The sequence below is a fragment of the Drosophila takahashii genome, chromosome X (assembly GCF_030179915.1).
Source record: "Drosophila takahashii strain IR98-3 E-12201 chromosome X, DtakHiC1v2, whole genome shotgun sequence".
NCBI classification, from domain to species: Eukaryota; Metazoa; Arthropoda; class Insecta; order Diptera; family Drosophilidae; genus Drosophila; species Drosophila takahashii.
Window position 1 is genome coordinate 13,293,887 of NC_091683.1, and position 15,576 is coordinate 13,309,462.

Genomic DNA, 15,576 nt, shown 5'->3' on the forward strand with positions numbered 1-15,576 from the left:
ATTGCACTTTTTCCTTTTTGCGGCACTCGTAAAGTCCATTTTTTGCATGGATTATTTTTGGAGACAAAATATAACAGCTTCCATTCCATTAGCATTATTTCATCAGACGTGGAAGCCTTCGAGCAGATGACAGACTTCTTACATATGTACATTCCATACAGCCCCATTCTTTTCCACCGGAAAAGCTAGCAAAAATAAGAAGTAAAAGGAAGGGAGGAAAAAGTCAGACAGAATGAACGATAAGAATGAAAATCGAAGGAGGTGGGGAAATGGAATTCAGGCTTACACTTTCACGACACTGGATTACAATGAAATGCCTTCGAGTGGACTGTAAATTAAAATTAAATATATTCTTTGTAAAGCCAATAATTATATTTAAATTTAAAAATGTTTTTATTTAAAAAAAAATTCAAGAAACGGTTTAATAATATTTTATTCCTTCTGAACATAACATAATTTCATTAAAAATAAATGCATTAAATGCATTTAAAATATCCGAGGCTGTATTCATATTTATAATATTTTTTGTTTTTATTTTATGGGCTTTTTGGGGACAGTGTCACTCGGGCAGAGTGGTTCGTTGAAGCCAAGTGAAGTCAGCGGCAGATTCCCGATTCTGGGGACTGCGAAAAGTCAAGTGGTCGCGGCGTACGCGGCGTATGCGTAACGTAACCTAACGTAATGGCGTACGTGAAGGCATCGCCCCCGAAAAATCTTGTGTGCGTGTGTGTCTGTGTGCGTAATCGCCTTTTTCGGGTTGTTGTCATTGCATTTTCACGCTCGCACACACACTACACACCCGCACACATACAATCGCAGCGGCAGGAGCAGAACATTTAATCAACCCAACCTTCATCGTGACCGCCTTGTTCTGGTTAGTGGCACAACCTGTAAGATACAGTGAAGCTTCTAAAAGAAGAACAAGTGATTACTAGGGCATCTATTCATCTAACACTAAGATCCTAAAATTATAGCAAGCTTTAATATATTTCTAAATTTATTAAAGCCAAACAAATTATTGGATGTCGAAATATTTTATATAAAATAACCGATAATCGTCATTAGTTAAAAATAAGTAATGAAACCTTACGTTGGATGTTTTATTTATCAGTTAAACATATTATTTTAGTATAAGAAAATATATTTGTTCCTATAGAGTGCCACTTAACTTGATAGCTCACTTTTAAATCATATACTATACATAAAATGAATTGTAGTTGAGTTCCTTATAGTTTCACCAAAGCAAATTCGAGTTTCACAAGTTCAACTGTAAATGTTGGGGTTACGGTTAAGGTGGATGTTATTTTTTTTTTTTGGGTCTGAGGTTGAGGCTTAGACCCGGATTCTCGCGCCCGCGTAGCATCATTACTGTCATCGGCATCGGCATTTCCATTCCCGTTCCCATTCTCGTTGCCAACCGCAGACTCATTCTGCTAAAACATTTATCTGCGGCCCAATCGCTGGCGTGTGTGAACGAGTTTCTGGGAATTCGGGCAACGGAGGAGGGTTGCCAAATTTAATGTCACAAACTTTTGATGTGTTCTAATTTATATACAAACAGACAAATAGACAGACGTGTAGACGACAGCGCGGCTTCTTTATCTTCTCCCTATACCCTTTATTAAACCATAAGGTTCTTGACTATTTTTAGGAATAGTAAAAACTAGTTTAATCATTTATTTAACCATTGTAATGTTGACAAAATTTGAAACGGTAATCAATAAATTTTTAAAATATTTATACAAAAATTGGTAGAGTACAAAAAGCTAAATAAATACTTGTTTAATTTTATTTAAGGTATGCAAATATCAGCATACCCGTGGGGCTGCCTAATTCACCCCGTCTCTGCCGGAGAATCGTTAAAGTAAATTTGTTTTCACGCTTGATGGCGAATTGTGCGACTTGCTTGATCTTCCCACACCCCGCCCCCCGCAGTCCCTACCCCCCGGCACTCGTTCCCTATTTTTTAGCCAGATTTTGCCACTTTTTCCCCCACGCAGCTTTTGCCTTGCATTGGAAATTTCTCGAGCGAGCGGTGCTCTTGTTAATATTTCATATGTCATCGCAAGGAGTCCCAGAAACGCCACTTCACTCCACTCCTCACACACACTTTTTTTCTTGTTCGCCGTCATACCCAGCATACCCATACACCTCCCGAAATTCCACCTCACGGAATTTCCCTGTAAGCGGCCACAACTCTTAAATCGCTTGCGTTTAAAAATTTGATTATGTGACATTTTCGTTCAGCTTTTGTGGGGAGCATAAAGGGAGCAAAGGCGAAACAAAAAAAGGGCAAATTAAATTTGTACACAGATTCACTTTTTGTCCTTTCATTTATTTTATTTTTCATTTTCGGTGGTGGCTGATTGTTGCTGTTGTTGTCACTGTTGTTGCACGAGGAACGGCGGAGCCTGTGGTAATTTCATTCCCTTTTATGAAGGCTTTTCCGCATTTTTGGCATTAAGGAGAACATAAAATCAGGTATTGCGAGAGGTTCGACTTTAAAATGCCCAGTATGTAAGGGATTTGATTTTTTTTATTAATTTATTACCGAATTAAATTATTGATATTTGTCGATTATTTCACAATATAGATGTTTTCAAGGGAAATAGCAAACTGTCGATATTTATTTTTTTATTTTTATTTTATTATTATTATTATCCTAGCACAGCAAGTTTAAAATGTATTTTGTATTTATTATAAAATGTCATACTTTTTTTTCTACATTAATCAAATATTAACAAAACTTTCCCTTTTATAAACTCATTCAAAAAGGCATTTAATACTAGAAATATAATGCCATAAAATTACTTATAAGATTAATTTTTACAGATCCTATTTTTCAAGATTGTTTATTTGTCTATTCTGTGATTTTTGCTGGTAATTGGTGAGTATTTATTGTGTGTGCTGGGACTTGGCGGCTGAAGTAGGCTTAAATGCCCCTGAGCCGCCCAATGATTTGGGGGCGCAGGAGGCTAGGGGGCGTGGCAGCGGGATGGGACTTTGGGGACCAATTGCGTATTGTGAGCACTCTTTTTTTGCTGTTTGCCGCTTTGTTTTATGCATAATTTATGCAAAATATCCAAGTACAAATTGACATTAATCAGTATGCTTTATTGACTCGCCCGTCGAATGGTCGCTGGTCCTTCGCAGGACTTTCGCCATTACTTTTTGCCAGGATAAGCTTATCCTCGCACCGAAGCTCACACCCATTGGGAGAATTGGTGGAATGTCAGCGTCGAGATATAACGGCACTCATGGCCGCTGACATTTCTGGTGTGCTCCGCATTGTACGGACCCAACATTCCTATTACTTAATCAAGAAATTCCTTTTGCCTTTGACTTTGCTTTCTGCCACCCCAAAAAAAACAAAAAAAAAAACCACCCACCGCCCAGCGTTAATGGCCTTTGTGGCCTTTGTTTGTGGGCCAAAAAGGGTATTTGCGAAGTCAAGGGGCCACCACTTTCGAGTTTTTCATTCGATTTTTTATTATTTATGCAAAATATTTAATTACTTTAATTTCGTCTGTAAATACATATAATTAAAACCGAAATTCCACATTTATTAGGGCTTTGATTATGGCTCGATAAATTCGCACGAAATTAAGGCAGGAATAATATTCATTAAATTATCGGAAATTTGTGATTTTATTCGGTTCCCTGATTTTGTGATAATATAATTACAATAAAAAATAAAAATATTTGTTAAATCACAGATAAATGGAGTTTGTGAAGTGTATTCCAGATTCGGTGCTGGATTTCTTCCTTCGACCATCCTTCTTTTGTTTTGTTGATAATGAAAGTGACTTGACATTCCGCCCCCTGGTGGCTTCTAGTTGTACTCGCTACTGACCTCGTGCCCCCTGCCCTTTTCGGGGAGGGCGGGGGCTACCACCGGCAGGAATTCGCAATAAACGCGGTCACAGAACGGGATAAGCCAAAGCTCATTTGACCTGTCGACTGTGGCGACAGCGAAAGGAGGTCGATCCCACAGGACGAACTCTTTTGTTACGGATATTTTAAGGCAAGTCTTGTCAATAGATCATTGAGTTCTAGCCCAGAGGTACCAATCCCAAAGCAAAAAAAAAGTTTTAAAATGTGCACAATAATCCACTTTATTTTTGAAACCACGTATATAGTAAGGGATTGCAGTTAAACAAGGGACTAAGTAAACACATATTATGTTTCGAATGTCGGTTTTTGCACCTAACTATTTGGAATGCAAAACCTGGAATTTCGCTGTAAGCTATTTATTAAAAAAAACAGCGGTATTTACTCTTGAGTATAAAAATGTTTATAGTCAAAAGGAAATTACGCTGTTTCAAGTGCGAAATTGTTTCAGCAAATGTTTTGTTGGAACTTTTTTATAAAGCTAATCATATATTTTATAATCAGGATCGCTGGAAGGATCGCTGGAAGGATCGATGGAAGGATCGCTAGAAGGCTCGCTGGAAGGATCGATGGAAGGACCGCTGGAAGGAATGAACAAGTCCAGGAGCTTCACCTTCGCGGTGTTCCCGGTGGCAGTCGCACTTGCCTTCGCAAAGGCACCCGGGAAGTTGTCCAGCTTGCTGGCCACATCCTCGACCCGGCAGCACTGCACCAGTCCGTAGGCGGGGAACTCGTGGAGGCCGGCGAACAGGCTGTTCCTCAGCCAGGACACCTGGTCGCACATCGAGGGGCAAAAGTCGCTCAAGTTGTCGCCGCGGAACTGCAGAGATCACCGTCCCGATTAAAATGTATAAGGGGAGTACTCAGATCTACTTACAAAGGGCGAGTTGTGGCCAATGATGACGAACTCGTCCTGGACGCCGCCCGTCTTCTCCAGGGCGTGGACATGGGCCCAAATGTGGGCGGGAATCGGGTAGGAGCTGTCGTCGGCCAGTTCGATCCTCAGCGAGCGGCTGGCGTTGCAGGGTCGTCCCACGGCCATCGGCAGCTCCAGAACTCCGGAGACGCCCAGCCGGACGTCGAAATGGGCACCGGATGCGGTGGCATCGCGCATCGCCGCAACCCAGTTCTTCCAGTTGCCCGAGCGCAGCGTTCGCATCCAGATGGTGGACATCATGTCCTCGTAGCCGGCCAACTGCCTTCCAATAGCCTCGTCCTGAACCAGACTGGCCGTCTGGAAGGTTTCACCCACGAACAACTGCGTCAGCTGCTTATCCTTCGTCATGTAGGCGTCGATCTCCGCCTGGCTGCTCGAAAATACATAATTTTTTAAGTAGCTTTTCCATGGGTTCTCCGTAAGGAACTTACCTAACGGCTTTTATGAGATCTTTTTGGTAGCTAGCATTAATGTCGAATCCGATGTCATTCAGCTGGCCCAATTGGGTCTATAAACAGAAAATGAATACGTTTCTGGATATTGAATTCATAAATTCGTAATAATAAATTAAATTAAATAAAACACGTAATATTTAATACAAAAGTTATTAAATTGCTTGAATTAGTTTTAAAATATTTGAGTAAAAGGTAGAAAAACAATATTTACTGCACATATTTAACGTCTTTAAAAAAATAATTTCACTTTAAAATTAAAGTTTACAATTTTTAAATATACTAGTATAGTTTAAGTAAATATTTTCATATTTAAAAAAACTAAAAAAGAAATGAATAAAAAACATAGCAAAAGATATTTCAATTTAATATTAAATCTATTGAATTACGACGTTTTTTATCATTATAGGAAATCCGATATGTACTTTTATGCAAAGATCACTGTTAGAAGGAGTTAGCAAAACCCACCTTGGCCAGTATTCGGTTCTTTGTTGGAAATGTAGTGTAGCCGATGTACTTCAACTGGGAGGCTACAATATCATAGCACAAGGCCGCACTTTTTATTGAACCTGTCTCATTGAATTCTTGACCCAAAACGAGTGTCATATCAGTCTTACAGTTTTGTAAACTCGTCCTACTCTCGAACATCTGCAACACGCCTTTCTGACACTTTATGTTCATGATGGCTTCGCCAGTCCTTTCATCTTGAAAATAACCATTGGAACCGCAGTACATTGTAAGCTTAACACCGGAAATTAAGTTCATTTGCGAGCCGTAGTGGTTCCTAAAACCAAATAAATATATAAATATAATTACACGAAGAAAATTCTAACATTCTCAAATTAAGTATTTGAATACTCGTATCAAAAATACAAGCTACATTATTTCTCTTGAAATTAGTGCAGTTTGGACAAGATAAGAATTTTTGTACATAGTTATTTTATGAGTACAATTTTTTCAATGCAGAATACTTGAGTACTTTTCTCAGTGTACCTAAATATTTTTGATAATTTCATTTTGCATTTGTTTGATAAAAATTTGTAATTGAATATATTATTATTGGGTTTCTAATTTTAACCAAAGAACGCCGATAAGATTAGTAATAAATGTAAATACCTGCTTCGTCGCGAAAATCCACTGCCGCAGAACAATTCAATAGTTTCGCCCTCTTCCCGTGTATACGATCCACCAGAATCGGACAATATTAATTTGGACCCGAATCGCGTAACAACGATCGGAGCGTTGGGTTCTGTACTTATTGAACAAGTTCCTATTACATCCTGGGGCAGTATAAAGAGAACTGAGAGGCCCAGGAACACAGTGTAGATCGGCCACATCGCGACGACTTTAAAATTCAACTGATATGGGAACCTCGATGGGGAGCCTTTTTATAGGCAGCTTTTGCCGACGCTGCAAAAGGCTTATCGCATTTTTAGACTTGCTGTTGTAAACAGATCTCCGCCGAGTAGAGCTCTCGAAATGATAACCCGACACTCACAAAAGTATTCGCTCTGAATTTTAGAAAAAAATATGGCATTTTTAAAGACATTGGAAAATATATCTACTCCTAAAAAAATTTTTACAACTAAAGTAAACTTACTAAATGAATAAAATGTGTTCTTAAAATTAAATACAAATCACCATTGACTCAAAATGTCTTAAATTCAAGGCAAATAATTGTCTGAGTGAAGGTTATTAATAGACATTGTATTGATCAATCATTTCAAAAAAGAAATACAGAATAAATACATTAACATTATCTGAATTTAACATTTCCCAATTTTTTACTTCATTTCTATTAAACTATTTAACTATTTATTAAGGAACTTAGTAACTTATGTTTTTAAGAAAACATTATAAGTTTCTAAGATTTCAAATAATATAGTCACCCAATCAATTTAGTTCCTTATGTCTAGATGGCGTAGACCGCTTTCTTATTTAATTTTTCTGACATATCTTGGGATTCCCCTTTTTCAACATTTCCAACAGATTATTCCTGCCGTAAGATCAAAGTGCCGATAGGGGCATTAATACTCAATTTAATTTGCACGAGATTACACACATATGTATGTATATGTAAAACTGTTGATTCAGGCAAGTTTCTCGTATGATTGCGGTCTAAATGTATGTACATTGGGACGGTCCAAGAAATATAATCTCATTCTCTCTCCTATATATGTATGGTTTGCCACAAATGAATTAAAAATTGTATTTTAACGGGTCTTGAAGAATAGCCGCACAATTGGGAAAAATGGCAACTTACTAATTTTGTATTTGTATTATTTTCCTGTCCAAAAGTTTATAGAGACTTTAGAGTGCTAACAAAAAAAAAATAAGCATCGCAACAATAACAACTACATTTTCTCTCTGCATTTAGCATTTATACGATTAATGATTCTTCAGCAAATTATTGTGCATGTTTCATTTTATTTTTCCAAATGAATATTCATTAATTACAAATTTATTTTTGAATTAGTTCATATAAAACTAAGTCTTCGGCCACTTTTAAGTTTTCGGTGGTGGCTGCTGCATGGGCCGTCGATCCGTAAAAGGAATCCAGCGTCTGGGCCACATCCTCCACTCGGCAGCACAGCATCAGGCCGTTGATGGGATAACGGTGGAGACTGGCGAACAGGGTGCCCTTCAGCCAGGACACCTCGTCGCACACCGATGGGCAAAATTCGGCAGAAGGATCGCCACGCAACTGCAAAAAGGGATTAAATAAATAAATTTATAAATTAAATTTATAAAATTAAGAAAACACGTTTGATGTACTTACGAAGGGCGAGTTGTGTCCCACAAGGACGAACTCATCCTGGGCTGCTCCAGTCGGCTGCAGATCGCGCACATGGGCCCAAATGTGGACGGGCACGGGCAGTGAGTTGCCATCCGCCAGATCAATGGCCAGGTCGCAGCCATCCCGACTTTCGGGCATCTCAAGAACACCGGAGACACCGAGGCGGACTTCGAATTGTTTCCCGGACACACTGGCCGATCGCAGGGCCGCCAGCCAGTGCCTCCAGTTCCCGGTGCGCAGGCTGTGCAGCCAGACGACGCTCATCATGCCCTCGTAGCCGGCCAACTGGGCGCCCAGAGCCTCGTCCTGCACCAAGCTGGCGTAGTCAAAGGGCCCGGTGCCGAACATCTGCGACAGAACCTTGTCCTTGTTCCAGAATGCGTCCACATCCGCCTGGCTGAAGGTGGGAAAAGATAACCGTATTCAAGGTTAAATATATATATTAAATATATTTAAAGTTGGTATAAAACTCTTCAATATTATACGCTAAACTCACCTGGCCTTCTTAAAGAACCGATCACTACCGTCCACACTTAAATCGAAACCAAGTTTATTCAGATCTCCCAAGTGCGTCTGTAGAATCAAAATGAAATCGAAATATCAAGTCAGGATTGTAATTTTGAATGGACTTTCCATGAAATAAATACTTTTCATTTATAGTTGGTATATTTCCATAATTTAGTTTCCATACCTTTTTAACCACTCTGCTGCGTGTGGGATGCGTTATATAGGTTAAGTACTTCAGATTGGTTCCGGCGATATCGTAGCACAAGGCGGCACTCTTAATGGAACCCATGTCCTGAAAGTCGTTGCCCAACAGAAGGGTAGTGTGATCCTTACAATTGGGTAAACCGATCCGACTCTCGAACATGGCAGCCACTCCGTTCTGACACTCAACACTCCTTGCATCTCCCTTGATTTTTATTCCATGATTTTGCAGAAGAAAACTGCCATCTGGCTGGCAAATGAGCGTTTCCATTCTGTTGTCAGAAATAAGCTGACTTATGCTAAAATCATAGAAATAATAATAATAATTATAATTGCACACAACTGCAATGGAACCCAAATTTACTATGCGATAACATGTTTTTAAACATTTTTTAATGGTTTCTTTGGGTTTCTAAATTGAAAAAGTCTATTTCTAATATAATGTGATAATAAAACAATAACAAACCCGTCATTTTTGAATGTAAATCCAGTGCCGCAATAAAATTGAATTTCTTCGCTTTTGTTTCGTTCAATTAAACCGTAATAATCAGATAGAATAATTTGGGAACCGATGTTTGTCACAAGAAGGGGGGCACTCGACGACACATTAATCTGGCACTTTGGATAAGGCAATGAAGTCTTATACAACGCCGCAAGCGCGCCAAATATTAACACAATAGTTACAGGATCCATCTAGAAAATTTCAGTATTGACTACTGGTTCATCTTGAACGATGGTGCCGTATTTATAGGGTTCAGAAATCTGCTGATTCTGCACCATCTCTTATCTGGCCATTTTACTGATCAGTACTCAGTACATTGTACACTGTACATACAATATATATAAAATATATAAATGGCAAAGTATGAATTCCCTCTTTTTGCGTTCCTTTAAATAAGTAAGCGATATGGAAATCAATCAAATCATTGTGCGATTAGGGAACCCTGATCTGTCCCTTTAATGAGCGATTAAATTACTATACCTCACATTTAAAGAAATCGTTTGACCTCAACACAAGTATACTAATTACAAAATACATTGTAATTGATATTTATACGTATCATAAACAACGCCTATTGAAGATCTATAAATATGGATGATCGATGATGTTAGGTATGAATCAATTGAAACTTTTTTTTCGATAGAGGATTGAAATATAAGGATCGGTTTTTATTTATTTTTTCTTTAACTCTTACCGTTTATTTTTAAAAAATATTTTTGTAAATATTTATTTTTTAGTTACGCAGCACTTAAGACTTGTTTGAGTTATTTTAATATTTGTCTTGCAACTTTGTGGGATATCTTAATATCTTTCAGAAAAATATTTTTAAAAATTTTTTAACAAATTTTTGGCCAAATTACAGAAAAAAAAACACAAGAAATAATTCATATTTTTGGCCAAAACCGTAATCCCAAATTTCGAAAAATAAACAAAACAGGTTTTTCGCTGAAACAAAACAGTTTTTTCGCTAAAACAAAAAAAATACTGATTCAAAGTGTAGATTGTCATACCTTTCTGAACTCGTTATTAAATTTCCTAATTTAAACCTTGACATTTTATTTATTTTTAATTTTTCGAAAAAAATCATGGGGTACCCCCTTATAAAAAAATTAAAAATTGGCGAAAATTTTATTTTTTCAAAATCGTACGGAAAGTTTTATGGATTTATAGCAAATTTTGTTATCTGTTCAAAACAGTATGAATTTTTGGTGTAGGACCATTTTTGGCCAAGTTACAGCAAAAAAACCAAAAGAAAAATTCCTATTTTTGTCAAAAACTGAAATCCCGAATTTCCAAAAAAAAAACCAAACCCGTTTTTTCGCTAAAACGAACCAGTTTTTTCGCTATAACAAAGCAAATACTGATTCAAAGTATGGATTGTCATACCTTTCTGAACTCGTTATTAAATTTCCTAACGATTGGCATTTAAACCTTGACAATTTATTTATTTTTAATTTTTCGAAAAAAAATCATGGGGTACCCCCTTATAAAAAAATTAAAAATTGGCGAAAATTTTATTTTTCCAAAATCATACGGAAAGTTTTATGGATTTATAACAAATTTTGTTATCTGTTCAAAACAGTATGAATTTTGATGTAGGACCATTTTTGGCCAAGTTACAGCAAAAAAACCAAAAGAAAAATTCCAATTTTTGTCAAAAACTGAAATCCCGAATTTCCAAAAAAAAAAACCAAACCCGTTTTTTCGCTAAATCGAACCAGTTTTTCCGCTATAACAAAGCAAATACTGATTCAAAGTATGGATTGTCGTACCTTTCCGAACTCGTTATTAAATTTCCTAACGATTGGCATTTAAACCTTAACAATTTATTTATTTTTAATTTTTCGAAAAAAATCATGGGGTACCCCCTTATAAAAAAATTAAAAATTGGCGAAAATTTTATTTTTCCAAAATTATACGGAAAGTTTTATGGATTTATAGCAAATTTTGTTATCTGTTCAAAACAGTATAAATTTTTGGTGTAGGACCATTTTTGGCCAAGTTACAGCAAAAAAACCAAAAGAAAAATTCCAATTTTTGTCAAAAACTGAAATCCCGAATTTCCAAAAAAAAAACCAAACCCGTTTTTTCGCTAAAACGAACCAGTTTTTTCGCTATAACAAAGCAAATACTGATTCAAAGTATGGATTGTCGTACCTTTCTGAACTCGTTATTAAATTTCCTAACGATTGGCATTTAGACCTTGACAATTTATTTATTTTTAATTTTTCGAAAAAAAATCATGGGGTACCCCCTTATAAAAAAATTAAAAATTGGCGAAAATTTTATTTTTCCAAAATCATACGGAAAGTTTTATGGATTTATAACAAATTTTGTTATCTGTTCAAAACAGTATGAATTTTTGATGTAGGACCATTTTTGGCCAAGTTACAGCAAAAAAACCAAAAGAAAAATTCCAATTTATGTCAAAAACTGAAATCCCGAATTTCCAAAAAAAAAAAACCAAACCCGTTTTTTCGCTAAATCGAACCAGTTTTTCCGCTATAACAAAGCAAATACTGATTCAAAGTATGGATTGTCGTACCTTTCCGAACTCGTTATTAAATTTCCTAACGATTGGCATTTAAACCTTGACAATTTATTTATTTTTAATTTTTCGAAAAAAATCATGGGGTACCCCCTTATAAAAAAATTAAAAATTGGCGAAAATTTTATTTTTCCAATATCGTACGGAAAGTTTTATGGATTTATAGCAAATTTTGTTATCTGTTCAAAACAGTATGAATTTTTGGTGTAGGACCATTTTTGGCCAAGTTACAGCAAAAAAACCAAAAGAAAAATTCCAATTTTTTTTCAAAAACTGAAATCCCGAATTTCAAAAAAAAAAACCAAACCCGTTTTTTTCGCTAAAACGAACCAGTTTTTTCGCTATAACAAAGCAAATACTGATTCAAAGTATGGATTGTCGTACCTTTCTGAACTCGTTATTAAATTTCCTAACGATTGGCATTTAGACCTTGACAATTTATTTATTTTTAATTTTTCGAAAAAAATCATGGGGTACCCCCTTATAAAAAAATTAAAAATTGGCGAAAATTTTATTTTTCCAATATCGTACGGAAAGTTTTATGGATTTATAGCAAATTTTGTTATCTGTTCAAAACAGTATGAATTTTTGGTGTAGGACCATTTTTGGCCAAGTTACAGCAAAAAAACCAAAAGAAAAATTCCAATTTTTGTCAAAAACTGAAATCCCGAATTTCCAAAAAAAAAACCAAACCCGTTTTTTCGCTAAATCGAACCAGTTTTTCCGCTATAACAAAGCAAATACTGATTCAAAGTATGGATTGTCGTACCTTTCCGAACTCGTTATTAAATTTCCTAACGATTGGCATTTAAACCTTGACAATTTATTTATTTTTAATTTTTCGAAAAAAATCATGGGGTACCCCCTTATAAAAAAATTAAAAATTGGCGAAAATTTTATTTTTCCAATATCGTACGGAAAGTTTTATGGATTTATAGCAAATTTTGTTATCTGTTCAAAACAGTATGAATTTTTGGTGTAGGACCATTTTTGGCCAAGTTACAGCAAAAAAACCAAAAGAAAAATTCCAATTTTTGTCAAAAACTGAAATCCCGAATTTCCAAAAAAAAAACCAAACCCGTTTTTTCGCTAAAACGAACCAGTTTTTTCGCTATAACAAAGCAAATACTGATTCAAAGTATGGATTGTCGTACCTTTCTGAACTCGTTATTAAATTTCCTAACGATTGGCATTTAGACCTTGACAATTTATTTATTTTTAATTTTTCGAAAAAAATCATGGGGTACCCCCTTATAAAAAAATTAAAAATTGGCGAAAATTTTATTTTTCCAATATCGTACGGAAAGTTTTATGGATTTATAGCAAATTTTGTTATCTGTTCAAAACAGTATGAATTTTTGGTGTAGGACCATTTTTGGCCAAGTTACAGCAAAAAAACCAAAAGAAAAATTCCAATTTTTGTCAAAAACTGAAATCCCGAATTTCCAAAAAAAAAACCAAACCCGTTTTTTCGCTAAAACGAACCAGTTTTTTCGCTATAACAAAGCAAATACTGATTCAAAGTATGGATTGTCGTACCTTTCTGAACTCGTTATTAAATTTCCTAACGATTGGCATTTAGACCTTGACAATTTATTTATTTTTAATTTTTCGAAAAAAATCATGGGGTACCCCCTTATAAAAAAATTAAAAATTGGCGAAAATTTTATTTTTCCAAAATCATACGGAAAGTTTTATGGATTTATAACAAATTTTGTTATCTGTTCAAAACAGTATGAATTTTTGATGTAGGACCATTTTTGGCCAAGTTACAGCAAAAAAACCAAAAGAAAAATTCCAATTTTTGTCAAAAACTGAAATCCCGAATTTCCAAAAAAAAAAAACCAAACCCGTTTTTCGCTAAAACGAACCAGTTTTTTCGCTATAACAAAGCAAATACTGATTCAAAGTATGGATTGTCATACCTTTCTGAACTCGTTATTAAATTTCCTAACGATTGGCATTTAGACCTTGACAATTTATTTATTTTTAATTTTTCGAAAAAAATCATGGGGTACCCCCTTATAAAAAAATTAAAAATTGGCGAAAATTTTATTTTTCCAAAATCATACGGAAAGTTTTATGGATTTATAACAAATTTTGTTATCTGTTCAAAACAGTATGAATTTTTGATGTAGGACCATTTTTGGCCAAGTTACAGCAAAAAAACCAAAAGAAAAATTCCAATTTTTGTCAAAAACTGAAATCCCGAATTTCCAAAAAAAAAAAACCAAACCCGTTTTTTCGCTAAAACGAACCAGTTTTTTCGCTATAACAAAGCAAATACTGATTCAAAGTATGGATTGTCGTACCTTTCTGAACTCGTTATTAAATTTCCTAACGATTGGCATTTAGACCTTGACAATTTATTTATTTTTAATTTTTCGAAAAAAAATCATGGGGTACCCCCTTATAAAAAAATTAAAAATTGGCGAAAATTTTATTTTTCCAATATCGTACGGAAAGTTTTATGGATTTATAACAAATTTTGTTATCTGTTCAAAACAGTATGAATTTTTGATGTAGGACCATTTTTGGCCAAGTTACAGCAAAAAAACCAAAAGAAAAATTCCAATTTATGTCAAAAACTGAAATCCCGAATTTCCAAAAAAAAAAAAACCAAACCCGTTTTTTCGCTAAATCGAACCAGTTTTTCCGCTATAACAAAGCAAATACTGATTCAAAGTATGGATTGTCGTACCTTTCCGAACTCGTTATTAAATTTCCTAACGATTGGCATTTAAACCTTGACAATTTATTTATTTTTAATTTTTCGAAAAAAATCATGGGGTACCCCCTTATAAAAAAATTAAAAATTGGCGAAAATTTTATTTTTCCAATATCGTACGGAAAGTTTTATGGATTTATAGCAAATTTTGTTATCTGTTCAAAACAGTATGAATTTTTGGTGTAGGACCATTTTTGGCCAAGTTACAGCAAAAAAACCAAAAGAAAAATTCCAATTTTTGTCAAAAACTGAAATCCCGAATTTCCAAAAAAAAAACCAAACCCGTTTTTTCGCTAAAACGAACCAGTTTTTTCGCTATAACAAAGCAAATACTGATTCAAAGTATGGATTGTCGTACCTTTCTGAACTCGTTATTAAATTTCCTAACGATTGGCATTTAGACCTTGACAATTTATTTATTTTTAATTTTTCGAAAAAAATCATGGGGTACCCCCTTATAAAAAAATTAAAAATTGGCGAAAATTTTATTTTTCCAATATCGTACGGAAAGTTTTATGGATTTATAGCAAATTTTGTTATCTGTTCAAAACAGTATGAATTTTTGGTGTAGGACCATTTTTGGCCAAGTTACAGCAAAAAAACCAAAAGAAAAATTCCAATTTTTGTCAAAAACTGAAATCCCGAATTTCCAAAAAAAAAACCAAACCCGTTTTTTCGCTAAAACGAACCAGTTTTTTCGCTATAACAAAGCAAATACTGATTCAAAGTATGGATTGTCGTACCTTTCTGAACTCGTTATTAAATTTCCTAACGATTGGCATTTAGACCTTGACAATTTATTTATTTTTAATTTTTCGAAAAAAATCATGGGGTACCCCCTTATAAAAAAATTAAAAATTGGCGAAAATTTTATTTTTCCAAAATCATACGTAAAGTTTTATGGATTTATAACAAATTTTGTTATCTGTTCAAAACAGTATGAATTTTTGATGTAGGACCATTTTTGGCCAAGTTACAGCAAAAAAACCAAAAGAAAAATTCCAATTTTTGTC

General features: G+C 35.0%; 2 protein-coding genes across 2 annotated transcripts; both read right to left on the reverse strand.

Moving 5' to 3' along the window:
• Nucleotides 1-4,089: 4,089 nt before the first annotated feature.
• On the reverse strand, nt 4,090-6,632 carry LOC108054442 (uncharacterized). The gene is made up of 5 exons (XM_017137411.3): nt 6,397-6,632; nt 5,749-6,064; nt 5,260-5,336; nt 4,769-5,198; nt 4,090-4,711 (listed from the first exon to the last, which is right to left on the reverse strand). Exons 1-5 carry the CDS (start codon nt 6,615-6,617, stop codon nt 4,373-4,375), a joined length of 1,383 nt encoding a protein of 460 aa, XP_016992900.2. The 5' UTR covers nt 6,618-6,632; the 3' UTR covers nt 4,090-4,372.
• A 1,055-nt stretch (nt 6,633-7,687) lies between these two features.
• LOC108054440 (uncharacterized) lies at nt 7,688-9,509 on the reverse strand. The gene is made up of 5 exons (XM_017137407.3): nt 9,252-9,509; nt 8,769-9,084; nt 8,574-8,650; nt 8,060-8,474; nt 7,688-7,984 (listed from the first exon to the last, which is right to left on the reverse strand). Exons 1-5 carry the CDS (start codon nt 9,476-9,478, stop codon nt 7,742-7,744), a joined length of 1,278 nt encoding a protein of 425 aa, XP_016992896.2. The 5' UTR covers nt 9,479-9,509; the 3' UTR covers nt 7,688-7,741.
• Between the last annotated feature and the right edge of the window lie 6,067 nt (nt 9,510-15,576).